The 27,555-nt window shown below is 35.2% G+C and overlaps 1 protein-coding gene across 1 annotated transcript in view; it reads left to right on the top strand.

Annotated features, from left to right (window-relative positions):
• Positions 1–22: 22 nt before the first annotated feature.
• The window catches only part of CCDC73 (coiled-coil domain containing 73), a 58,928-nt gene continuing 31,395 nt past the window's right edge, over positions 23–27,555 (top strand). Inside the window, exons 1-6 of the mRNA XM_009479276.2 lie at positions 23–154; positions 11,199–11,270; positions 14,724–14,795; positions 15,562–15,597; positions 17,374–17,448; positions 19,425–19,463. Coding sequence (XP_009477551.2) covers positions 23–154; positions 11,199–11,270; positions 14,724–14,795; positions 15,562–15,597; positions 17,374–17,448; positions 19,425–19,463 — 426 coding nt within the window. The remainder of the gene's footprint in view (positions 155–11,198; positions 11,271–14,723; positions 14,796–15,561; positions 15,598–17,373; positions 17,449–19,424; positions 19,464–27,555) is intronic.

Raw genomic sequence — 27,555 nt, 5'->3', positions numbered from 1 at the left:
TTTGCAGAAACAAGTTCTAAGAATGGATGAAGACTTTAAGACACAGGTTCTTGACTCTACTCTTCAAAGTCCGTCGGAGACATTACTTTCCATTCGACTGTTAGACTTCAAAACAAGTTTATTGGAGGCAATAGAAGAACTGCGTATAAGAAGGGTAAATGTGTTTATATTGGTTTTTAGTGTTTCCCTGCCTTATTTCTGTCTCCTGTTATGTAGTCACAGAAAAATGCTGCATAGGTGCGGGTAAACTTCATGCTGTATTTTCACAGTAATTCACCAGCCAGGATTTCTTTTTAAGTATCATAGGTTTAGGCAGTGTCTGTATTAGAAATGTCTCTGTAGACAGGACAAAGACAACAGGGTTGCATGGGAATGAGTTTGGCTTTCCTATAATAATGTACAAAGTTGCTACAGTTGATCACCAGGCTATTGACAAAAATGATCTACATTAAATTTTTGTATTTCATTGTTCTTCTCTTTAAGGATGGCCTTTGATAAGAAAAGGAAAGAATCCAAGTCATTGCCAAATCCATGCCTTTCTCATTTAATAGATTGATTTACCATTTACCAGAAAAGCAGTGGTTTTGACTTATTTTTGTCTGTTTACTTGTGCTTTTCAGAATTACCGGAGAGGCCAAATAGCTACTGGGATAACCAAATCCACTTTATTTCACCATTTTTAAATTGCTAAACTATTAAGCTAGAGCCCTACAATAATAGCATATGAGTATTGGGAGGTGTGGGGTGTGTTTTGTTTTTGAAATATGAGTTGAATAATCTTGTAGTCTAAGGTAAAATTGTTTCTGCTCTGTTGAAGGTAGCTATATTTTGCTGTGTTTAATTTTTCAGTTCTGTTTCTCTGTGGTTACTTTTTCAGTTGTATGTATGTAAACATTTGTTTCTATTTCTCCCTTTGGTGTTTCTTAACTGTTGTATTTTTGAAAGACCTAAAGTATATCTCTCTGCATTTGATGAATTTGACCTGTTCAAAAGATGTGTTTTTCTTACTTTAAAAAATATTAGTATTGAAGACGTGCTTGATTTATGTTTATTTTGATCTAAGTTAAATGCTCTAATCCTCTCTTTAAAAAACATAAACAAAAGAATGACTGCCATGAAAAAAGTCCAAGAAAAAAGCTGCATGATCCTACTTTCTTGGTCTGAAGAATTCAACTTTTATAATAATTATTGGAGTGTACTTTTCCCTATAAGATCTGTTAGCTAAATTCCATTTACATTGTTAACTTAACTTTGCATTTTAATGCACTTGGTCAGAGCTTAAAATGCTTGAATTAGAGGGCCATGGAGTTTCATCTTTTGGGATTTTTTGGTTTTTGTCTCTCTTCTATCTACTATACTACAAGAATAAGTGACTGATTTTATAAGAGGTTGACTCAGAAGGGTGAGCATTTTTTTGGTTTAAAGGTGATTTTAGTTTCAAAATTGATGGTAATACCAAGAGCCAATGCCATAGTTAAGCCATGGCCTTGAATTTCTAAAACATCTGGGCCTTCCTTCATCCTTAAAACCAACCAACCAAACAAACAAAAAACTGTTTGTAGTTACAAATTTAAGTAATTTAAGTTAAAAAAAAGGTTAATCATTTTACAGATAGTCAATTAGAAATCTTAAAGTATCCCTGCATGCATTTTTGTGATTTGCTTTGTTTTAACAATCAAATCAAGACTGCTTGCTTAGTGTGTTTGAAAACTGGAATATAAAACCTTAATATTTTGAACAAGCAAGGGTTATAAAATAATATGGCCATGCATAGTGCCATTCTTTTTTTTTTTTTTTTTTTAAGTAGAACTCTCTATGGATGTTTTTGCTTAAAAAATGGTGCTGCGAAATCCTCTCCTGATTTTAGCTATGAATCTCTTACAAATCCAACCGCCACAGGGTTATTCTGTAAATTTATCATCAGCCCTGAGAAAAAGGTAGTGCATAGACCAAAATACAGCACTAACTCAGAGAATTACAGTGCTTGTCTTGCACCATGGTAGTTTCTCCATGGGCAAGAATGAAACACCCTAATTTAAACTGTATCATCTGCTAAATAAGAAAGTCAAGTCAGAGTTAAAGCTCTGCTGGTTTCTTACTATTTTTGTCACTTCTTTTCCAAGGTGCTTGTGAGGCTCACAGTAGACTGATAGCCGGATGGAGGCAGTATAGCCAAGTATAGTGGATTTTACTCTCAATTTTGTCTTTGACCTGTGGCTTGACCTTAGATGAGATATTTTAGCTCTGTTTGCTTCTGTTTCTCTTCCCATTGTTGGTCTTGCTTGTCACTTAGATGGGAGTCTCTTCAGGACAGGAACTATCATGTATTTTGAGTTTATTAAACTGCCTTGAATGGTTTGTTGTCTGCAGTATAAATTCAAATTAACAAAAATAAATTTGCAGATGAAATTATCTGTGCAAAGTCAGATAAAAATTAAGCCCCAGTTAAGTATTAAAATATTTTAAGAGACTTGATACAATCCATACTGTTTTAAAGTAGATATTTCATTTTCCTGAATATGCTTATTTAAATAAATGCATTGAGTTATTTCAAAGCATCTAGCTGTTTTTCACTTTTCTTGGTTAAACATACAGCTGTAGTTAAACTCTCAAAAATAATTTAGAGGAGTTGCTCATAATTCTAATTTTTTTTTTTAAGTGACTGTTCTGCTATTTTACAGATGAAATCCCAGTTAATGGTAGCTGTGCATGTTTATTCTGGAGAATACATTGCTTAAATTATTATACTTGATACAGCTTCACTTTATTCCTTTAGCTGTTCGTAGAGTCTTTATTCTTAATATGAAATTACTTGATATGAATATGTATGTAATTAGAAGTTACAAAAAATTATATTACTCTTTCCACCCACCCTGCCAGGGATTACTTCACACTCCAATAGGTTTTGTGGGTTTTTTTTGCCAGTTTAGTTTTCCCACTCGTCAAGCTCTGATCAGCCAAGTGATTTTTTTGTGGTGGATATCCCATTCACTTTGTTCCAAAGTCTGTCAGCCTTGTTCTGCAATCAGCTGAGTTCATTTTGTTGAGTAATATGGGATGATCCTTTTCTTAAGGGATAAATATAATCGATTTTGACAGTATAAAGTTGTGGCATAGTAGGTCAAATTGGAAGTCTTTAATGCTTCCTGAAGTACAATGCATATAGGACAAGTGACATTAGGTTTAAAGATAATGTTTATAAGGACAAGAAAGCACCTGTGTTGTGTACTGAAATATTTTCTTTCTTGTACAAGATACAGAAAAACATCCTTAGCCAGAAAAGCTTGTATACATAACAAATCAAGGAAATTCTTCAATACTTCCATAGAAACGTATTCTAATACCCTGGGGATATGGGTATTTTTGGTAGCGTTTGAAGCTGTGGAGGTGTTGATTAGCTGAACACAAGAAAGATATATTTTAGTGATGATTTTTTAAATTTTACTCACATTTTTCTTTGGTGCAAAGGACAAGTTTCAGTGACCTGATTCCATACCTGAAAACAAGCACCTGTTGAGGCTCTTTTTGGTGTTGACTGGTTCATCACAAAGTCTGGCTAATACTATAGATTCTGTCATTCGTGCCTTGAGTTTATTAGATCCGATACTATTCTGTTTAGTAAACATTACAAAGAATAAATTTTGCTCTTTTCTCTTTAGGTAGTTATGATATATCTATAACTTGGCAGTGCTTTATCTTTTAACTAAACTATTTTTCTTAAGTCTTTGCAGCTCCCAAATTTTCTCACATTTCTCACAAGGTAATTTTGCTTTACCATAAAAGAAAACTGTATTGTATTAAAGAACATTAGAGTTGCAAAGAGCATTGAGTTTACCCATAAAATCATTTTATATGTTCAAATATTTTAATATAGGATTCTTTAAATATTTCCTCTTAAAATCCTGAAACCCACCTCCCACCCCTGAATTTTGTAAATTGAAGCCATATTGACTTGTTATTGGTAGTTACCATCCTACTATATACTGTCAAGCACTATATAGAACATCTCCCTTGCCTGAGCCAAAGGAGTACGTTGACATAGCAGGTGGTATTAGAATCAGCCGCTGGAAGCGGGGATGAGGTGTCTGATTTGCCAGGGAATTTTATATCTGTGCTCACAGCACGGGAATGTGGGGCTCAAGACTTCTGGAATCGGTTCCATGTTGTGAACAGGAATGTTCTTTAAAGGCTAGTTGATCCTGTCATTTTGCTGCTATTGACTCTAGTCTCCTTCCCTGCCCCTAATGCTCTTTTTTGTTCTTTTTCTTCTCCGTGTTTTTTCCTAGTTTCTGTCCCTTTCTGTCTTCTGTTCTGCCTTCTGTTTTGATATAAATTAGGCCTTCTTTTTGTGCTTATCCACTTCCATGCTGATGGCCACTGAGCAGTCATTGAGAAAGAAAATACAAGGATACTTACTTACTTATTTGCAAAAAGAGAGAAATCCTGAATCATGTCTGTTGTCATGACACAGACATTATGGCTGTCACAACACCTCACCTTGAATTTTTTCTGGTTGCTCTTCTCAGAAACTGTAGCTCACTGTAGTTCTGCAGAGCTGTATGTGCTCTTCCCTTCAGACGGATTTGAGCAAGTTTACCTCAATTCCTCTTACTCTACCTTTGCTGTGGCTTTGGCTATTCTAACCCAGGTTCTTCAGCGCAGCGGCCTAGTTCTAGTTTTTACTAGAGGGAGGATATGAAGGAACTTTGCTCACCCTTAACTGCTCTCTTCCATTCCTAAAATGTACTTCTGCTTTCTGGCAACTATGAAGGGGTTAGCTCTGCACAATTAGGTACATCTCTTGCATTCTGAAACAGACTGGCTCAGGTATCCTGAGCTACAATGTGCAATATGGTGCTATGCTGTGCAGTGCAAACTCATCTATTGAGCAGTGTTTCACAGATAAGATGGGCAAGTGGAGTTCAGTATTGAGATGAAAATTGAAAGTGGCAATATAAGGTTAGTATCTGGAAATGTCATTTGGGCCCAAAAGGCAAATTGGTTTTTGAGGTATTAAGTGAAGAACGTTGATGAAACCATGAACTTATTTATCAGAAGGAGCAAAGCAGAAGGACTAAACTTGAGTTATTAGTGATATTACCATATTGGTGGGCATGCCAGTTATGATCATAACAGTCATGTTGGTTGTGCTGTATGTAGACCTAAAAAATACCAGAAATGTTCCAGTGCACCCAAAGCTAAACCTTGTTGGAGGCATGTTTTGCAGGATAACCACCACCTTCATGTGTGTGGAATAGCAGAGAAGTTAAAAAGGGCACCAGAGGCACCTGCTGTATGTGTATAGGCAGCTCTGTGGAAACAATAATCTACAGTGACCAGAAATGTGAGATTGAATGAAACTGTTGCAGAAATAAAGAATTAATTTTTTTTTAATGAAAAAGAGCTTGGTTTTGAGTTATCTTCAGGCTGTTGCATAGGATAAGTATAGAATCATGAAAGAAAGGAATGTTTTAATACTGTATTTTGAAGTTTCTATTCATGAGAAAGTTGTTTACTATTTTAGAAATTAAAGCAGAAACATTTTCTAGAAATAAAGAGGATGCTAGGGAAACGAAAGATTTTGGTGAGGTTTTTTGCAAGGAACAATTCTAACTGCTAACAAACAAGAATGGTGAAGAGCTCGATTTGATTTTCTTAAAGGATAGAGTAAAAAGAGAAAATTGGGGGGGGGGAGAAACAATGATAAAATAACACAAAATAGAAATTTAGGTGGCTTTTTTTTTTTTGTTACCTACAAGTTGGCAAACAGAACACCACTAACACAGGCTGCAGAGAAACAGAACAAAAAATCCTGATAGTCTTATAACTGGATTTTCTGCCTAAGTGTAAATTAGGGTACTTCTTAGCAAAATGACAGAAACAAGGAAAGCTGAACATTAAAAAAAGAAAAATTAAATATGTATATGTATATAAAAGAATAAGCAGTACTGAAGTTTATGGATCTCATGATTGTGACATACGCAACGTTGTTATTCAAGTCAGTAAGCAGTGTGTTAGCTTATAAGTTCTGTGTTAGCAAATAATGTGCCTTTTGGTTAGGAACTGATTACTTGAAGAGAAGAGCATCATAAGTATCAATGCAAGCATTTAAAGGAATATATTTAGATAGATGAGATTTAGTTAAATATAGAGCAATTGCAGCCTGTGCAGTGGAATCAAGGGCAGAGCAATGAAAGATTTCCAAAGGAAAAGAGGTGATTGGTATACATTTCTGTTTCTCTGCTTCTGAAGAAGGAAAGTTTTTGAGAATAAATTCCAAATACATGGTTACTAAATGTTTTGGTTAACCCTCGTAACTATTAAGATCCACAAATGTTGTATCAGGACCTAAAGTTAGAATAAAGCCGTTATAAATATTTTCTCTCCCTTTAACATTTGTCCTTGGAACAAAACTTAAAAAGGATATCCATGTGGTCCACTAAAAGTTGTACTGGACTGTTTAGTTCATGAAGGGTATTCTAATTATAGTATGAAACAATCAGAAACTGTAGTTTCTATGAGTACTATTTGATTGACCTGCATGAGAAATTGAATGTGCAATTTTGTAGGAGGTAGATTATGAGTTCGAAAAAGATAATAAAAGTACCTAGCAGCAGTTTTGGCTGCTTGGAAGTGAGCCAGCTGTACTCTGTTCCTAAATCTGTTCAGGGTCAAGAATCGAGGGGGCTTGACCAATCCACAGCCCATCTTGTAAAACTACAGCCTGAAGCAAACACTTTAAAGAAGGCTTGACACTTTCTAAAGGTTATAACGAGTAAATAAACCATCAAATTACTCCTCTTTTATTGTTATGGTAGTCTTTTTTATAAAAACACTTAAATCCATGTAGTCCTAAGGCATCTAATAAAAAATGAACACTTTTAAGGTTTTGTGGGTTTTTGATACCTCATCAAAGTTATATACAGTATTATTCTCCTAAGTATAACAAAAATGTTTTTGTCTTATTAAACAGCTGGTGGAACTTCTAAAAAAAAAGTGCTTCACACAAGTTTTAAAAACTTTCAATTCAAAATAGGTAAACTATAAATGTCCTTTGAAAGAAGTAAAAATGATGGATAAGGCTTATAACTGTTAGTGATTCCACATGAAAACATTTTTATCATGTAATTGTCATTCTCAGTTTAAGCATTTATGATGTTTTTTTTTTTTTTCACCAGTAGTTACACTTATACACATTTTTGATAGCTTCCAGATTTTCCTTTATAATTTGGGAGTGAGCTGGAGGAGTGTTGTTCACTTAGAACTTTGGTTCTTATCCCCTTTTGTATTCAAAGCAGATAGAATTGCTTTGAATTCAGTTAAAATGGAATTTAATGCAGTTTTCAAACTTGTATTATTGTATTTATTTAGTTAAATGTAAAGTGCTCAGTATGGATGTGGGAGTTAACAATTATAAATGTCTTAAATGTTAACATACTGTTCCTTAGAACAATTGTAAAATTTTAAACCAAGTATCTGCACAAAAATGTATTTCTGTATCTTCTTTTCAGTGTCCTCATTAGGATATGTGCAAATACTTGCACATTTTAAAATTGAAATGGTGTATATGCTTGATTACAAATAGTCTGCCAGTTCCATTGCTTATAAAATCTTTTTTTTGTTTTGTACTAAAATTACTTCTTTTTTACATACACAAAAGGCTTGGTTTCCTTTAGGTAACTGTTGCATTTTGGTAGGCCTAGTCTATTTGAATTGTCAAGAATTTGTAATGCTAGTATCTACTACATAGATCCCCTTTAAAATATTACATTCTTTTCCCATTATTTAATGGTACGTTTAATATGGATAGATACTTGTTGATCTCCAACAACCATTGAAATTAGTGATATATTTGCCATAAATTTTAGTGAGGTCAGAATCGCAGTGCATATGTTGAGCCTTTTTTATCTCTGTTACCACTTTATCTTCACAGCTGTATTTCTTTTCTGATGCTAGTTGCAGTTTGAAGTTTGTTTTGTAAATGCTCTAAACTTGAGCTTTTGGCTTATAACAAATACACCAGACTAGAGGAGTTTACAAAGAAAAGGAGAGACAGTGCATAGAAGCTGAAGACATGCAGTAATCGGTGTGATTAGTTTGCATGTTTTCAAAATATATACTTGAAAAATTAGCTAGCATGTTATGAAAAAGCATATTAGGACTCAATTCTGCAGGCACTTCAGGTATTCTGGGGGCATTCTTTCTGTCCATTATGCTGATTTAAGTCCATGCTACACCTCCTGCAGCAACATGTTACTGTTGCTTCTGTTGCACTGGTACATATTCTTGGGTTCCCTGAGGCTAGATGTGATCCATGGGAAAACTGGCCACCTCCCTCTCCCTGTTTAGTTGTGCACTGGATCAAAATTCTGGTTTTGTCTCTGAAATACCCTTACATATGCTAGTGCCTGCACAGGGGAGTGGTAGAAATGTACAGTCTCGAGTTAGGGAAGAATACTGCTGCAATGCATTTTGATTAGTTTAGGAATAATTTACATGGTGTCTCTAAGCATCAGATTTTATAATCCTTAATTCTTACAATTTTGAACAAGGCTTTTGCTCACAATATATCATTTTAATATCATTTGTTGCTCAATGACATAAATTGCTTAAGATTACACTTCTATAAGAAGCTGTAAGTTAACCTCATTTGTTTTTATCACTCCAGGGAACTTAGGGGGATGTATTTTTCTCTCAGTACTTACAGATTAGTATCAGAAACCAAATTCATTGCAACTCTGAAGTACTATTTGTTAAGGCAGAACAGAATCTTCAATTCTCTTAATTTTTTTTTTTTTTTTTTTTTTTTTTTACCATAAGGCATATGAAATCTTTTGGTCTCTTCTCCATCTATATTCTACAGGTACATATCAGAGAAGCAAAAGCAAAAGAACTTTTCTCTAGTTCTCTGTGAGCCAAATTTTAATTTAAAAAGTATGTTCAATATTTTATATGTAAAATTCATGTGAGTGTTGAAGCATATTTTTCAATCCCAAAAGTAACTCTTGAAATGCTTAGGAGTAGCCTCCTGTGGATAGAAGTGTGTGTTATTTCTGTCCACACATGTGCCTGTAAACTGCATGTTAATCAAGGAAGTCAGTTTTGACCCTAAAACCTATAAAAGATGTCGATGTCAAAAACCTATTTTAAGTCACCTTGGGACATATTTTGCCATTTTATTTCTGTTGATGGTACTGTGGGACTACAGATCAAACATTATACTAAGTGAGAAACGGTTGCAAAATCTTCTTTAAAACAGTTTCGCACAAATTGTTGAAGCATTGTAAATATCCTTGTATTAAAGACTCAGAACCCTCATTTGTACTGGGTTTAGGAAAGATTGGCGTTTCTTAAAGATGCAGCATACTTTATTCTTTGTAGCCAAAACGTTTGTATTATCTGCTTCACTGTGGAAAGAGGAAGAATGTCAGTTTGCTCTTTCACTGTTTCAGAAAATTTATTACTTCATCCAGAGGTGACTTTTTTTTTTTTCCCTCTCATAGTAAGTAATAGTTGTTCATGATATTGCGATTCAGTAGAATTTTACTTCAAAACCAATATCAAGAGAATAATCTTTTTGAGGCCTGTTTCTAATTTTTTACTAGAGAAATCCATAAATGGCTTTTTTTTTGAGCTGTAACTGTTTCCCTGAGGATTATAGCCACTTTTTTTGCAGTAGTCTGGGCTGTTGAGGTATGAGTCATTTCAAGAGTGCTTATTTTTTCATCAACTTAGAATGCAGGTTTTAAACTGGAGTGGGGAATTTGAACTCAAAAAAGCATAAAGGTGCACATTATATGTCAAAATACAGTAATTCAGAGAACACAGTTCAAGTATTGGGAGTACTCTTACCCTCGCGCAGTCAGTTTGGCCCTTGTTGGCGTGAGTGTAAGACAAGACCTCAATAAATGTTACTAGTGCACCAATTCATCAGAGAAGTCAATCTTACCTTAATGTGGTCACTTTTTTAAGGTGATTGTCAGTGTGCAGAGAAAAGGCAGGAAATTCGCTTTCCGAAGCTCAGAACAACACGTTAGTGTAGCTCTCTAGGTCTTTAAAGGATATTCATTATTTTGACTGTATGCAATAACAGGACAGAGTGAACTGCTTATGATACACATCAAAAGCCTAAATACTGTTCTTGCAAGAAGTCATGACTGTTTGACAGGGAACCTGTTGTTCTTCGAGTGTTGTATTTGTAAAGGAAGTCCAGTGCTCATAAAGATTTGACTCAAAAGGGAAGCTGATTCCAGTTAGGAAAATTTGACTTTAATACCAGAATATTTCAGGAAAATTCCCATAAATTTTTAGCAACTGTGATTGTCAGCCGATAAGTCTCATTTATTATCACAGTAATAGTTTGATTCTTGACAAAGTGCTTCTGCAAGAACAGGAGATGTAACTCACCTTCCTGTTACTAGTTCATCTTCTGGATGGTGAAGGAAATTTTAGACTTCTCAGATTTTCAGGTAGCTCATTGTATCAAAAATAAGTGTCGATTATCCATTACTTCTGTTTAACTTCTTACTTTCATCTGGTAGGTCAGGAGGCTTCTTGGCACAGAAGGTTATGATAAGTATTTCATGTTTTCCATAATAACGGAAGTAATTGCTGACACAAACTTTCAGTGGTCCTGGGAGATGTCAAAAAGAATAAAGATTCAAATGCTATGAGTTGAAAAATTAAGATGTCCCAAAGATTCTGACTCATTACCCATGATTATCTGTATTGTTGACTAACAATTGATTCTTGAAGCACTAATTGCAGCTTGCTGAATTTCTCTCCATCTCAGTATTTTGACTTGGTTCATCAGAATATTCAGCCATTTTTCAACTGTGAAGTCAAGTCTGGTTTATTCCCTTTGAGTCTGGTTTTGTTGTAAGATGTAGAAGAGAATATGTATGAAGAGGGAACTGTTCCTGCTAATTGAGAGCTGTAATCCTAGCTCCTAATCTTCTGCTATGCATTTCAATCCAAGTTATTTATTCGGTGAATTATCTGACCAAAACAGCTGAACTCATTTGCTCTTTTACAACATTTAGAGAGCTTTTGTTTCCTTTTTTGTTGTGTAGTGTGTAGGCACATACTGTTCTGTGTACTGGACTGTAAAGGAAGAAGAGTAGGAATACACAACTTATATTGGTGTTTGATTTGCAGGTACTGTCTTATGTAAATTTTTCTGTTTGTTTTTTAACTAGGAAACAGAGATTAATTATGAAGATCAAATAAGTAAAATTGTTGTAGAGAAACAGGAGCTTGAATGGCAGAAGGTAACTTTCCTACATGGTTTTAGTATTTTAACTGCTGGGATTTAATTTTAATATAATATGAATATAGATTGTGATTTGGTACAATTCCCATTTTTAAGGCTATTGTAATTTCTAATAGTAGAATGCGGTACCCAATAGTTTATTGTCTAGCCATGAACTTCTGTAGTTTTTATATTGATTTGGGTTGTACCCAACCTAGAAATCTGATTAACAAAAGAGTACCATCATAATATTTGGCATGACTGGAAATCTTCAGTAAAAAAGGGATGTAAATATTGAAGCAATAAGACGTTTGGCTTAACATGAGGTGTGTTGACATGTTAGCGTGGGGGAAGCTATGCAGCAGCTTTTCTGTATTATGCTAGTATTTGACAAATGCAAGTACCAGTGCAGTTGTACAAACAACACTTGCAATGCTTTGGATGTGACAAATTTTCCAAAAAAATATTTTAAACAGAAACTTTTATGTTAGACATACTCAAAAGTGGTTTGTCAGCTTTTAAGTACTCAGAATGAAGTTTTCAGTAAAATAAGTCTAACATTCTTCTTAGGCTTAGGGCTCCTGAGGTTATGCTTTCATAGGAAATCCATTCCCTTCTCTAATACAATCAAACCTATGACCCCTGTCACTAGGTCACAAGATAAAAGGCTTCACTCTGTATATTTTACGATCACAGAAAAAACAATAATTTCAGCTCTATCCTTGATCTTGTGATATTTAACATCTCAGTAGTAAAGGAAGACTATTTCATCTTGGAGTTCATCCTAACCATCTTAAATTAATAATCCTAACTATGTGGGTTTTTTTCTGGAAGATATATATGTGCACACAGAAACAGGAAACATTTTATATTTGTAAAAGCAACAGTGCTTTCAATGTGTAACCCTTCTTTGCTTTTCTTAACCTAGCATTGCAGTTCTTAATAATCTGGGTTCAAAAGGGATGATTTCCATTCATTCTGAGACCTTAACAGCAATTTAATTTACAGTTAATAAAAAGATGGGACTTATAGGCAGTTAGGTGAACTCTCTTTTTTCTGCACTTTGCATTTAACATTGGCACATGGCAAACCTAATGCAAACAGTGAGTTGTAGATTTTAGGAACTTCATGTGAACACATATGTAGAGCTCTGCAACTTCAAAGGAACAGGCTAATAAGAGTTTCCAATTCTGGAGATTCCAGTAAGATGAAAATACTAAGTATGACATTTAAATTGAATTTGTGACCTGATGGTTTCTGAATGCAATCATATTGACCTCAATAGTAGTTCCGTAAGTAGACAGCTTCCCCTGGCTTATCAAAGGTTCTGTTATATTTTTTCCTTCAGAGATATCCCTTTTAGTCATCACTCCTGTGATTCAGTATATATTTTATTTTACCTTAAATTTAGCAAACTAATTTAAAATAAAGGCATGACTTGAGCTAAGTTTCTGGTTTAATATTACAATTTTAAAGCAAATTTTTTCTACATTTTATGAATACTGTTACTGCTTTTGAAAAAAAAAAATATACTAGAGTAGGGAAACCAGAGTAACTGGAGAAAATATTCCTTTAACTCTAATGAGTATACTCATTATGCTTACTGTAACAACACAATATCAAAGGTGATTTTGCTTGTATTTTTAAGAAGTAACTTTGTTCTTCATTCTCCCTGCACCACACACATAGCATGTATGGAAAATTTATTCCCAAACTGAATTTCTGAGGAAATTATATATAATAATTTTATTTAATAGTCTCGGCTGTGAGGCCTGTTAGGAAATGAATATTTGTAGAAAATTCCCAGTCTCTTTTTTATAATAAGATACATCACTTGAATATACAATACAAGGAAGACCGTGCTATATTACAAAGAGCTCAATAATGCTTATTTCCAGTTACCAATTACATCAATGACAGAATTATATGAAGGATGATTGTCCTGTGAAACCAAACATATATCTACATAAATCGTTTTATAATATTGGCTTGAATTCCTATAATCTAAAGAATTGTCATCTCAATTTAAGAGTACTGTGGATATAAAATTTTATTCTTGTGGTACGTAGGAATACTCCACTGAGAATAGTTGATCTGCTGTCACTGCAGTACCATTTCTGGCTTTCTAGCATGCTTGGTATGCCCTTTACCTACTAGAGAACCTGTGTCTTTGAACACAGTTCTAAGTGACAACCTGAGGAAAACATTCCTCAAGACTTTTGTTTTCACATTTTTGAATATTTGTTCATGTAGTATTGTTTGTTAGATACAAATCAAAACTTTCTCTACCTATCTTACAATGAATTAATGAGTATGTACATGAATATAAAACACCTTACCTCCACAGGTTCTTGTCTTGTATCGAAGGGCAACAGCTCTCACTTATGCAACTTGAAAGCAACAGCAATTTGCTGGAGAAAGTAGCAATTTTGGAATGGGCTTTATGTCTTTAAAAGTCTCAATTTCTTGGTTAAGGCAGGAGAAGAAATTAGATGGCTCGTGTGTGAAACAAATGATCAATTAATTTCCTCCCAGTTGTTCTTTTTAATAGTCTCAATTTGTATTTATTTTTGTGCAGTCATTACTTAATCATTTCCTACTTCACACTAGTATTTCTTAGCTAAACACTCATCTATATTTTGAGATAGCTGTTCAAGGACAGAGTCTCTTGACTACCTTTGCCTAATATTTTTTAGTGTCTAGAACTTAAAAAACCTGACCTTACAAACATATCTTCTGTATTACTTCACCTCGATTTGGGGGGGGGTGTCCTATCTTGTATAGGAACATGAAGCTTAAAGATGTTCAAGATTTCCAACTTGTGGAGTGTAGTATTAGTCTATGAGTTTGTGATATGAAATAATAACAAAAATTAAAATAATAGTACATCTTTAACTCATTTTTCTTGTTTTTATGGATGAGAGTAAAGCCAGGCAGTAGGAAGATAAAAATCTTACTATCTTACTATCACCTTACTATCACCTTACGCTTAGTCTTTTCTGCCCTCCTTCAGCTCTTTCATGTAGTTTGTTAAATGAGTAAAATTTAACTAAAAACAGAATAACAGATTGTTATTTTTAATGGGTTTATATTTTTTTAATGAAGATTAAAATTAAAATTCTATTATAACTACCTGGAACTGTGTCAAGATGCTGTTTCAAGATGGCAATGGGTGTTGGATTGTTCTGCAGGTTGATAGGATGGGTGAGAGTTGCTTACAGAAGTCCTAGCAGCAACAAATCTGAATTCCAGAGGTGAGAATTGTTACCTGTTATGAATTAAAGAGAAGCCGCTACCAAAAAGACGATTACCAGTTAACAAATGTCTCTTTTCAGTCTTCAGGTTTTGTTTTTAATCAGTCGTGTCTTTCTAAGAATATTTAACAAGGAATCAGGTTTTTCTTGGAATACTATATGTATGGTTTGCTGTAAGATAGTATTTAAAACACAGTATTGTTATTTTGCATGAGCAGGAAACTCTGCAGCATGAGACGGACGTATTGCACCAACAAAACAAAGAAGCTATGGCAGCTTTTAAAAAACAGGTAGCAAAATAAGGCCTTCTAGATTTTAAAATATGATGACATAGTAGCAAGTTACCAGTTGGTATTAAAATATTTTTCTGTTGTATATAAAGTGTTAGAATATACAGCTCAAAGAAATCAGGTCTATTTTCTTTCTTCCAAACGCAATATAATGCCTTGACAGTTCTTCCCAGTAAGCCAGTCTTCCTGGGATTTTTCATTTTTATTTTCCCACAAATTCCTAGAGAAGATAACGCTTCTTTTAATCTGGGTTTTTTTGGGTTCTTTTTCCCCCCTCTCTCTAAGATGGCATGTCCTCTGCAAGGTTAGATTCCTAAACCATGGCAAAAGATCTGCCACATAACTTTTTCTGTTCAATATTTGAAAGTATGGTTCAGTCTTTGAGATTGGGGTTTTGGTTTTTTTCTCCAAAATATATAATCAATAAATATGTGTGCTGAAAGAACTTGCAGAGAACAGTCATAGAAACTGAAACTGTTGCACATGGTGATGAAGAATTTATCGCTAATGCTGCATCACAATCGTATCACACAAAAAGAAATTGATAAGCAATTAGGTTTTTCTTTCTTGAAAAAATAATTTGCGATTCACAAGCTTGCTGCTTGTGACTCTATAGTTACTACAGGTAAAGAAAAAACCACACTATGCAGGGTAATATAACTATAATATAATATAACTATATTGTCTTGTCAAGTTGCATGAATAAAATTAATCCCATGTGCTGTACTGATTTTTTTTTTTTTTTTTAATGCCGCTGACAATCAAGTTACAGGCAAGGATGTTTGCCATGGAAGAAGAAAAGGTGCTCTTTTACAATTACTTGTTATTTGTCATCCAGTGAAGCACATAAGCAAATGATAATGCTATATAACTTACCAAACATGTTCTAAGTATAAACTAAGTATATTACAATTATTTTTCTTGCTATGGCCTTTGCAAAAGAAATTTTATAACCTTTGTTACTTTTGTTTTTTTGTTTATAGCTTGTAGAAGTTTTTAATTACTTGTGAAATGTCACCTTAAAAGCTGCTTATACTAAAACTCAGTTGGGGAATAAGTGTCTTTTGATAGTTCTGTATTGAAGCTATACAAAATTTACTTTATTTTGGGGGTTTGGGACAAGTTGTCATAAGCCTTTTTCACGTACTAGTGAAAAATAACAATTCTAACTAGTTCAGTAAAACCATATTTTAATAGGGCTTTTATTGATTTACCTGAGTTCGTTTCCTAAGGAATTTGAACTAAACTGAAGATATACTTAAGCCTGAACTTCTGGGATTTTTCTTAACTGCATGACTTTTTATACCAAGCTGAGTGCCTGCTTCCTCATCTGAATAAAAGATTTGCATTTGGTATACTAGGAGCCTGTTTCAAACAGGGAAACCAATGAATGTCTGCATGTGGACTCTATTGTTTCACTTAAATTTCCCAATGATTAAGAGTGGATGAGTATGCTGTATGTTTCATAAGAACTTGCACAGAAATTTGCAAACAGGTGAAATTGGTTTGAAAGTATATCAAAGTAAACTATATTGTTTGCTGCATTTATATTATCTGGTTATTTTCTTGCTCGTATTTGGAGTTTTTTCTTGTTAAGACATCCCGTTTGTCCACGCGTACCTATGTAGTAGTCCTTGATCTGTATTTTCAATGACAGCTACTGTTTCAGAATTAAATTGTGTGCTGATTTTTAATTTTTTTTCTCTAAATACTTCCATTGAATTGTCTAGTCCTTTCAGTAGTTTATACCAAAGTAACTGAAAAAATAAATTAAGCTGTAATGTTTCAGGACAGTGTTCGAATACAAAGACCAATTTTTGTTCCAATTTATATAATACACACTTCTACTTGTCAAGGTGGTTTCAAGAGATTACACAGCCAGCACTATGTTAGAAACGAATGGAACATGCAGGAGTGGTTCAATGGATGTATCTGTTTTCCCTGGCGTATTCTCTGATACCTAGATTCTGCTCTCCATTGTATTGATGTGCTGCCCAGGATTCTTACCTGATTTAATTCCACTGAAGTTCTTTGACTTTATTCAGATTCATATATATATATGCACGTGTGTGTGTGTGTATATATGCACATACACGCACATATGTATAAAAATATAAAATGTGCTTGCATGTATTTAGTAATTCTAGTGATAGCAGATTACAGCTCAGTCTTTATGGATTGGAAAAGGTGAGGAAGTTGTTTCTGTGAAGACCCTGCTACAGCAGATAAGAAAATCGATTTACCTGATCCTTTCTTTGTTATTTAGTATTTTTGTTCTAAACTAAAGTAACTTCTTAATTCTGCCTTTGTTAGGCTTGTCTCTCCCAGAACAGAAAATTTTAAAACTTACTGACTAGTCGTAAGTGGTGAAAATATACTATCATGTTTTCAGTGTTCTTTTTATAGCAATATAATGTACATTTTAAAATTATTTAGCTGAATTTTCACCTGTTTTCACCAATTAAATTGTTCTGTCATAGCAGAGTAGTGCTTTATTCTCGTAACTATATTGTTGATAAATTTTTATTGTAAATGCATTTATTCTGCCCACATCCTAACGTACAGCTTTTGTTGAAAGGGAAAATATCAACTTGCTGTAGAAACAAAAGAAAAAGAAATTGATGGACTGAAGGAAGCTTTAAAAGCATTACAGGTAAACAATTATTTTTGTTAAATAACTTTCCTTGGTATGCAAGTATTTTAGTTTTAGGTTTGTTTCACTGTAAGCAAACACTTTGTTTTGAGAGGGTCTTTATGGCCTTCTCATTTAATCTTTCTGGTACATGTACACCTCACTTTCTGAGTTTCTATTCTGGTCTTCAGTGTCAAGGCTACTTTAAGCTAGGCTTCAAGCTAAAGTTCTTTTCCTCCAGAAGAACTGCAGACTAAGTAAAAGTCCAAATAGCGTGTGAAATGTGCTTTCTTTCCATTTCCATAGCCTTCCTCTTTCTTTCTGTTCTTGTATTCTTACTTCTCACCTGTCTGGAAACTCTGCTTTTGGACTCCTAAACAGAAACAAGTATTCATACTGCGCCTCCAACTCACAGTGCTGTCTGTGTTTTTTATTATTTTCCTTTGTTTCACTAGGAGGTTTCTGTATTTACCACTTAATCCATGGCTTTCCAATGCCTGTTTGTCAGTAAATTTGTCAGATAAATCCACAGTTTACTCTGGTACCGCTTGGTGCTATTTCTTTATTGTATTTTATATTGTTACATGGTGTTGGAGCACTTGTGGCTGTGATTCACAGTTGCTTGAAATAAAGGAAGACGTAGGGACATAGCTAGTATTTAGTTTTCTTTTAAAGACCAAGGCAGATATGTTGAAAATGGATTAAAAGAGCAGAACTCTGAAGGTTTTTGTTCAACACAGAAGAGAATAAGCATTCTAATGCATTGCCAGATTTCAGGTATTGCCAAGAACTAATTCTTTTTCTCCCCAAAACTGAGTGGGATAATAATTAATTCCATTGAAAACAAAATGGTTATAATGGATTATTACCCATGATTTTGCAACATGTTTGGTTCTTATTAACATTCTCTTATAATGGTATGCATTTACTTGGTATCAGACTGTTTGTTTAATCATTTAGTTAACACTGAAGGTATTTTAGGAGCAAAAGAAATTTATTCCCGTGGCTGGCTGCCTGTGCAATAGCTGTAAAGGATTTTGTTGGCGTAGGACAGATGATGTAGAATATCCTTCCATGGTCTGCTGAACATAATATGTGGACAGCAAGAGTAATGAAAGATTCCACTGGCCTTTCTTTTTGTAAGATGAAACAGAAATTTAAAAAAAAAAAAAAGAGCTTAACTTTAAATGTTTAATCTTCACAGATCAAACATTTGTGTAACAGTATAGTTCAGATCTAGGAAATTCCACTGTGACTTGAGGAAGAAGGAGGTCACAATGAACTTGTGGACTCAGAAAAATTGTTTGGAAATCAGCCTAAAATAAGAGTGAGGAATTTCTAATTCGCTTCTGTAGTCCGTTCTATCCAGAGAGTCAGAATTCTACCTTAAAATGATTGTTCTCTAAGCTTAGCTTTTTCTAGAAATAATATTTTCTGTATAAGATTTACACACACTGAGTTCTTTGACATTTCTCTCTCTTTTTTTTTCCTAGACATTGTCAATGTTTCTTTAAATGTTCTGAGAGAGAGACTAAAGCTCTTGCCGTTGTATGCCACCATTCAGAGTATCTACCTAGAATTTTTTTTTCCAACAGGGAACACACTTATATTCCTCTAGGACTTGAATGAATACTTTCATTTCTATCTCTGTTTTCTTCTCTGTTTATTTCTAAGGGTCTAGTTTACAGACTGTAGTCCATTTACACATTATTTTTATGCCACATGTCAGAAAACACAAGGATTTATGCATTTTCAAAATTGTTCCAGTGATAAATCAGGGTAAAGCATTTTTACATAATTTAAATATTGAAGTGAAATTATGTAAAGTGATCTAACAACAAAAGAAATAGTGTCATCATTAATTCAAAACCGGTATTACTGTACTGGGTTGGCAATAAATGCAATTAAATCTTAGGTATGAGTGTACTAAAATAGGCAGGTTGTCATTGGAAAAAATGCAACTACAATTTAATTAATAGCTGTCTTTCATTTTACAGATTTCAAAATACACTTTGCAAAAGAAATTGAATGAAATGGTAAGAAATTAATAAAAGTAAAAAGCTACAAAACAGCTTTTATGAAAAAAGAATGTCTACTTAGAGTATAATGCAAAACTAACCAACTCTAACACTTAAATGCTGTGTGATAATTATTACAAATAACCAAAAGAAGTGATATCAGCTTTGAATCGGAAAAACTTCCAAATTGTTTTTAGTTTTTTGTAGTTTGATAGCTGCTGGTTATCATGTGGAATTTTTTCTCCCTAAATTAAAGTATAATTTGTACATTTGTTCTCTTTATAGATTGAAGATTTTTTTATAGACTGTGATTTGAATAATGTAATTATATTACCCTTATAGGATCTAACCTATTCCTCTCAAAGAAGTAATAGAGAATTCCAAGCAGTTCTTAGGGGTTTTTTTTTAAGAAAAACTGATAACATTTTTCCTCTCACTCTTTTTCACTCCTCTTCTCAGAATTACTTCTTAACATCAGTTCCCCTGAACAGTTTAGATTTCATCCAGTCCAGCTTACTCCCTTTGACACAGAGAATAAATTTATATAGAGTGACAGCATAGTCGCTCTGAACCATGTTGTCTGTTTTAGGAAGTGAAAGAGTGAGCCGCAGAAACATTGCTAAGCTTGATTGAATAAATGCTGTGAAAATTCTGCTGCTGCTCAACTGGAAAGAATAAAGATAATATTGTCAGACCATTACAAACTGTGATTTTAATTAAGAAGCTCAAAAAACTAGGGTCCAGTTTAGCTTTAAGTACCATGACATTTGTACTGAAAGTCATCTTCAACGCTACAGTGGTTTTACACAAAATATGGTGAAATTGAATAATGTGCCCTCTGACCTGGGAGATAAGGCTACAAGTTAAAGATCAAAGGCAACATAAAATGTGTTTTGTCTTACTTCACTTTTAACTTATATTTATTCTTAAAATACATCTAATCTAAAAATGTGTTTAAAATATACAAGATTATTGAACTTTCATTTAGGTCATTTCACATATTACCTTTCTTTCATAACTTGCAAACTCAGTCTTCCATATGAATGAGAATATTTAAATCACAACACCTTTTCTATAAGCTGGAAATACATCTATGTTGCTTAAACAAATCTCTTCCTTTCTTATGTTTATAAACTGTTTCAATAATTGATTATTTGAATATTTTGAAAACACTGGGGTACTGTGACTTTCATACAGAGTACGGTTATTAAATGCTATTGACTGGGGGACAAGATATTAGAAATCCTCTTTTGCATGTAGCACTAAATATAGCATGTATGGCTTGGCCATAGTTATAGAAGATGCTCTGGTATGAAATGATGAAAAGAAAAAAACACGCAGAAGTTAAATCTTTCGTACAATCTTATGCAGCAGCAGGCTAATACGTAGAGGTTTAGACTGGATCAAATTCTACCAACTTTGCTCCTTGAGAAGTTGCACTGAAATAAATGGTATGTTCTAGGGATCAAAGTAGTAGTAGTAGCCCACATAGACTCTCTTAGTCAGTTATCACAAATGGCAAAATGTTTAGAAGTAAAATGGATGGAATTCCAAACCACTCATTTGTTTGAGACCCATTTCTATTTCAGTTTTAAGTTTATTAAAGACAGAGTAGATGATGCCCTCCTGGCTAGTGTTTTGAAAGTAAGCAGATGTGCTGTTCAGTTTGTATCTGCCACCTTAGAAACCCTGCCAGTCAGTAAAGTAGCTTTTATATGTGCTAGGGATTGAGCATGCCTTAAATATGTAGCATTTTATTCTGGTTTTGTTCCTTTAATTCTGTTCTTTTAGTCTAGCATATTCAATGTTAATATGTTGCATATACACCATATTTAGCATGCTATCCAGTTAAGTTTATGTGACAATTGTAGTGATGATATAATTCTTACACTATCTGCTAGAATTTTGAAATAATGGAAGTTTTTGTTTCATATTGAAAGACTGTATAGAAACAAAGAAATAAATCCTTTATTTTTCTTCCATTTTTCCTTTGTTTCCACAAGTGTTGATTACTGTGTGTGGTGTAGTCACTTAGCACCTCACTGCAGGTGGATAGCAGCACTCATGCCATCAGGAGGCTACAGGATGATTACTACAAAGCTAGTTGTCTGACAGAATAAGCTTGAGTGTGGGTTCTGTATTGTATTCTTTTTCTTGCTGCTGAAATAAAGAAGTAACAGGAGGAAAATGGCCTTGGTCAGGTCTCGGTTTCCTCCTTCATTAATTTCCTGGCAGGTGACACAATGTAGAATGCTAGAATTCTCTGAGTGTAGGATAAAAGCTGATGTAGAGTAGAAATAAAAAAAAGGAACTAAAGTAAATTTTTCATCTGTTCATGTGTTCCCCTGTTAACTTTTATTGGCTGATCATGGACATGTCTGAGAGAGTGAGCATTTAGAGTTATTTGTCTTCTGCAGTACCTAAATCTTAAATATATATCATGCTGCTAAAATATCAAAAAAGAAGAATAAGATTAAAGCTAGTGTTGGCTGGTTCAGAGACTAAATCTTGTGTGCAGTTCAGAAGAGCAAATTTGGTGTGCAAGATCTCTGTGTAGTCAATGGGGAGTGTCGTGGTTTAACCCCAGCCAGCAGCTAAGCACCACACAGCCGCTCGCTCACTACCCCCCTGCAGTGGGATGGGGGAGAGAATTGGAAGAGTAAAAGTGAGAATATTTATGGGTTCAGATAAGAACAGCTTAATAATTGAAGTAAAATATAATAATAATAATACTAAAAATGTAATGAAAAGGAAAATAACAAAGAGAGAGAGAAATAAAACAGGAAAAACAAATTATGCAACTGCTCGCCACCCACCGACCAGCACCCAGTCAGTCCCCGAGCAGCACTCGCTGCCCCCCGGCCAACTCCCCCCAGCTTATACGCTGAGCATGACGCCATATGGTGTGGAATAGCCCTTTGGCCAGCTTGGGTCAGCTGGCCTGGCTATGCTCCCTCCTAGTTTCTTGTGCACCTCCTTGCTGGCAGAGTATGGGAAGCTGAAAAGTCCTTGACTTAATATAAACACCGCTTAGCAACAACTAAAACATCAGTGTGTTATCAGCATTATTCTCATGCTAAATCCAAAACACAGCACTATACCCGCTACTAGGAAGAAAATCATGTCTATCTCAGCTGAAACCTGGACAAGAGACATCACTGTCTACAGGGTGGTGATTCAGTGCAGCAGTATTAATGAGTAAAGTAGATGGGGTGACTGCCTCTGTGAATGACTGGTAATTAGTCTAGTTTCACTTGCTGACTGTGTTTATATTGGTAAACTAAATGTTTGTGAGACCATTTAGTGAAGCTGCAGTCAAGTGATATGAAGTAGTCTAGGTTCATTAAACTCTACTGCTCTTCAAATAAGGGAAGCTGCATCCAAATAACCCATGTTGTTCCCAGCAGACAGTCTTCTGAACTGTGCCCAGGAACTGCTCTATGTGACTGCTGCTTGGCATAGGCCAAAATGTGTCGCGGATATTTTAACAACAGCATAGGCATTTCCTGAGAGCTTCCCTGCCACCATTTATTCTTCTAGTACAGATGTAGTTGCTAAATGAATGAAAAATGTTAAAGAAATGTAATTTTAAAAGTTGATTTATTCTTAATTATCTATGATAGGAATGTTATTTTTATTTCCTTCCCACACTTTTAAGGAATTTGCCTTAAATGCAATGTTGTTTAAAAATACAGTGAGAAGGCAGTGATACAGTATAAATTAAAAATAATTATTTTTAAGTAGAAAAATGGTGGGAACTAAAGGAACTATTGCAGAAAAAAATTCCTATTTTGAAGATTTACAATTGGTAGCCCTTTGCATAATTTTCACATGATCTTGCCTTAGGTCTCCATGCCATTACATCTCCTTTGTTTCTCTGACACTTTCACCTCCCAATTACCACCTTCTGCTTCACTGAGTAGCTCTGACTAGTGACTCAATTTCCAGAATATCTTTGAGATATGAGTCATTCCCTCTTTGTCTTCCTCCAGTCACCTACCTGACCCTGAAGTATTTCTCCGGTCTAGTTCCACCAAGAAATCATTGTGCCTCAACAAACCATATGGCCACAATCAGTTCCACTCCCCATCCCAGCTTATCTTTATTACTGGTGGAGGGCAGGGCAATAATTCCTGTTCTTGCAGTATCAGTCATTAGGAAGGAGAACCAAGATTCTGTGAGTCTTACTCCAACTCCAGGGTCATACCCTCCCTATCCTGCAGTGTCTCCTGGTGTTTCTTGATTGTCTTCTATGGAAGAATGTTTTAAGACCTTTTCACTGTGAGTAGAAGAATCACATACTCAGGGAAGGATGTCAGAAGGCAAACCAGACTGCTTTTATTCTACTGTGCACTAAGCCTGGAGACCAGCTTGCCATCAAAAATCATATTTAGGCAAGTGGTAAGCTTTTAATAAAACTTTTGAGGCTATAGCAGGCCAATTCCTTTTCTCCTTGGAAAGAGCCCTGGAAAACAACAAAGTATACTTCTACTTTTCTAGTGAGGAGGAGGGACTAACGCTGTCTTGCTGACTTAAGAAAGAAATTGGCAGAACACTAAGAAAAATCCATATAAAAGAAAGTGCAAAAAACCTCAGATCTTGCCACAAGCTATTCCAGTCCCAAATTAGCAACTCCTTCCTGTTCATTGGTCTCTTACAATAAATATACCTGAATGACTATCAGGGAAAACAAATATGATTTTTCCTTTTTTTTTTTTTTTTTGGTTGCAAAATCCACATTCTAGCATTAGTTAAGCACAGTTCTTCAACAGTTTACTTATGACTAGGAAAAAGAGAAACTGTAGGAACATTCACAACCTACATTCCTTGCAGTGATGTTTCTTTACCAGTGCTTCCATTATGGCTTTCCATTTGCCGTAGTGTGTTTAATTTCATACCTTATAAAACATGAGAAATTTTTATTGTATATCCTGTTTTGCTAGCCTTATGTTGGTCATTTCTTTTGATTACTATCAGCTTTTATTATCCTCTGATGCTTGGACAAGTATTGCATTTGTTACTGTATGGAAATGGAGCCTTACAGAAGCCAAACAGACTGGGCCAGATTCATCCTTGTGTAACTTGAATTTACACACAGGAAAGAATTTGGCCCAATTCATTTTAATTGCTGTGTTGCTCTACTGTAGATTAGAAATAGATTAGATGTCTAAATAAATGGATATCTTTTCTGAGGAATTAATTTAACCTACTCTCTTCAGAGAAAATTACTTTTAAAATTGACCAAATAGTACCTACAAAGCTATTAACAAAAATACAGTATAAAGAGGAACACAAAAAACTTAGTGTATATGAAAGAAAGGATAACAAATAATTTTTTACAAAAATCAGCGGCATGTGTCACTGAATACAGTTTCCTGTGAATACGTATTTTCAATCACCCCCTCACAAAACAAAGGAGAGAGACTGGTAAAATTCATGAAACTTAAATACATTTACTTAATTACCATGTGGGACTGTTGTGGTTTAGCCCCAGCCAGCAACTAAGCGCCACACAGCTGCTCGCTCACTCCCCCTACCCCAATGGGATGGGGGAGAGAATCGGAGGAATAAGGGTGAGAAACACTCCTGGGTTGAGATAAGATCAGTTTAATAATTGAAATAAAGTAAAAATAGTAATGATAATAATAACAATATAATAATAGTAATAATAATACACAAAGCAAGTGATGCACAATGCAATTGCTCACCACCCGACGACCGATACCCAGACAATTCCCAAGCACCGATCGCTGCCCCCCGGCCAACTCCCCCAGTTTCTATACTAAGCATGACGTCATATGGTATGGAATAGCCCTTTGGGCAGTTTGGATCAACTCTTCTGGCTGTGCCCCCTCCCAGGTTCTTGTGTACCTGGCAGAGCATGGGAAGCTGAAAAGTCCTTGACTGGCATAAGCAATACTTAGCAACAACTAAAACATCAGTGCGTTATCAGCATTCTTCTCCTACTAAATCCAAAACACAGCACTATGCCTGCTACTAGGAAGAAAATTAACTCTATCCCAGCCGAAACCAGGACAGGGATTCATTGTGATAAGATAATACTTAGGCCAATATGTTAATAGAAGTAAAAGTACGGTGTTAGATGCTTACAAGTAGTTAGAAGAAATCCCTACAGATACATAATCTTGAAGTAGAAGTGAATTCATCATACTTCAATATATTACAACTGCTAATTGATACTGAGTAATTCATAATTATTCATTATAAGATTACCTGTATTTTGGGGGGAAGCATGGGGTATTAATCTGCGTTAGTTTCACTCATCTAAATCAAAGTCACCACTACTCTTTAGATGTAGTTGATGCACTTCTGGTTTTTAGCAAGTGTGTTGAAATTCTTTTGTTTAGGTGGGTCAAATACCCAAATTCTCTTCTAATTGTTCTTGCACTATGTCATTTTTAACAATCCCAGAACTGGAATGGATGAGGCTGTCTGGCATCTCTGGGGATGGCTTAGTCTAACCCTGTCCTGCTCAAAGCAGGGTCAGTTAGAGGTGGTTGCACAGGGTTGTGTCCAGTTGGGTTTTGAGTATCTCCACAGAGGGAGACACTGTAACCTGCCTGTGCAACCTGTTCCAATGTTTGACCACCCATACAGTGTTTTTTTTCCCCTCAAGTTTAAGTGAAGTTTCCTGTGTTTCACTTCGTGTCAGTGGGCACCACTAAGAGGATGGCTGTGCCTTCCTTATTTCCTTCCCTCCACCCGGTACTTATACACATTGATAAGATCCTGCCGAGTCGCCTCTTCTCCAGGCTGAACAGTCCTAGCTCCCTCAGCCTCTCCTCACATGCCAGGTGCTCGAATCCCTTGATTATCATAGTGACCCTATACTTTGAACAATGCTGTATTGAAAAAAACCCGATATTTTTGTTTGAGTTTGTATTGCAATATAGCTTAAAAAGTTTTCTTTATTCATTAAAACTATGTTATGCTGGAAAGTGTTCAAGACCATAAAAGGAAGGCAGTACTTTTACTAGTGGCTTTACAAAGAAGACTGAACACTGTTTGCCTAATAAATTGCTTTTGTTATGTAACAGGAGAGAATAAACGTCTATAGGCCTTATTGTCATGATGCATACACTAGCACTGTTGTCAAAGTTTAAGGAGCTCCTACTCTTACCTGTCTCCAGCCACTTACTCATTTCTGCCCTGTGCTCCTCTATGAAGGTGCTGGGACAACTGTTGTGGGGGCTGTGATTTAAGCTCTCTAGAATTTTTAAACAGGCCCTGTATTTTGTTGCATTGCTGTGACCTGGGGGCATGGTATACTTTGTTTAATACTACAGTAGGGACAAGTAGGCAGCTGGGGCAATGAGGTACAAACATAGCGGCTGAAGCCACTGTATTGTTTTGAAACTGCAGTCAAAGATGTGGGCAGATACCGAATAGTTGGTGTGGGGTGGGTACTGCATTAATCTGCATGAACATCCTACATCAAAGGAATGAGAGAATGCCATGCCGTGCTCAGTGGTAGTGCAGGAGGACAAGTATAAACCACAGGCATCATTAGCATGTTAGGCTATGTTCACAGTACAATGGCAGATTAAATAACATGTTTAAGACGCATAACAAAGGAAAACTTGAAATCAGGATTTGAAAACAGTTAATACAGTTCTGCAGACATTTACATGAAAGTTCTCCTAAATGTAAAGGACAGCATATGAAAATAAGTTAAAGTGCTTTTCTGGTAACCTAACATCCAGGTGAAGGTCTTTGGAATGAGGTGCTGTCTGGAAATGGGAAATGATGATTAGATATGTGTGCTGGCTTTGGCTGGGGTAGAGTTAATTTTCTTCATAGTAGTTAGTATGGGGCTATGTTTTGGATTTGTGCTGGAAACAGTGTTGGTAATTCAGGGATGTTTTTGTTACGGCTGAGCAGTGCTTACAGACAGTCAAGGCCTTTTCTGCTCCTCACCCCACCCCACCAGTGAGCAGGCTGGGCGGGCACAAGGAGTTGGGAGGGGACACATCTGGGACAGCTGACGCCAACTGACCAAAGGGATATTCCATACCATATGACGTCATGCTCAGCAATAAACTAGGGGGAAGGTTGGCCGGGAGGCCGCTGCCTGGGGACAGGCTGGGCA

Source organism: Pelecanus crispus, chromosome 6 (genome assembly GCF_030463565.1).
Source record: "Pelecanus crispus isolate bPelCri1 chromosome 6, bPelCri1.pri, whole genome shotgun sequence".
In the NCBI taxonomy this organism is placed as follows: domain Eukaryota; kingdom Metazoa; phylum Chordata; class Aves; order Pelecaniformes; family Pelecanidae; genus Pelecanus; species Pelecanus crispus.
This window is presented reverse-complemented; position numbering and strand designations above follow the sequence as displayed.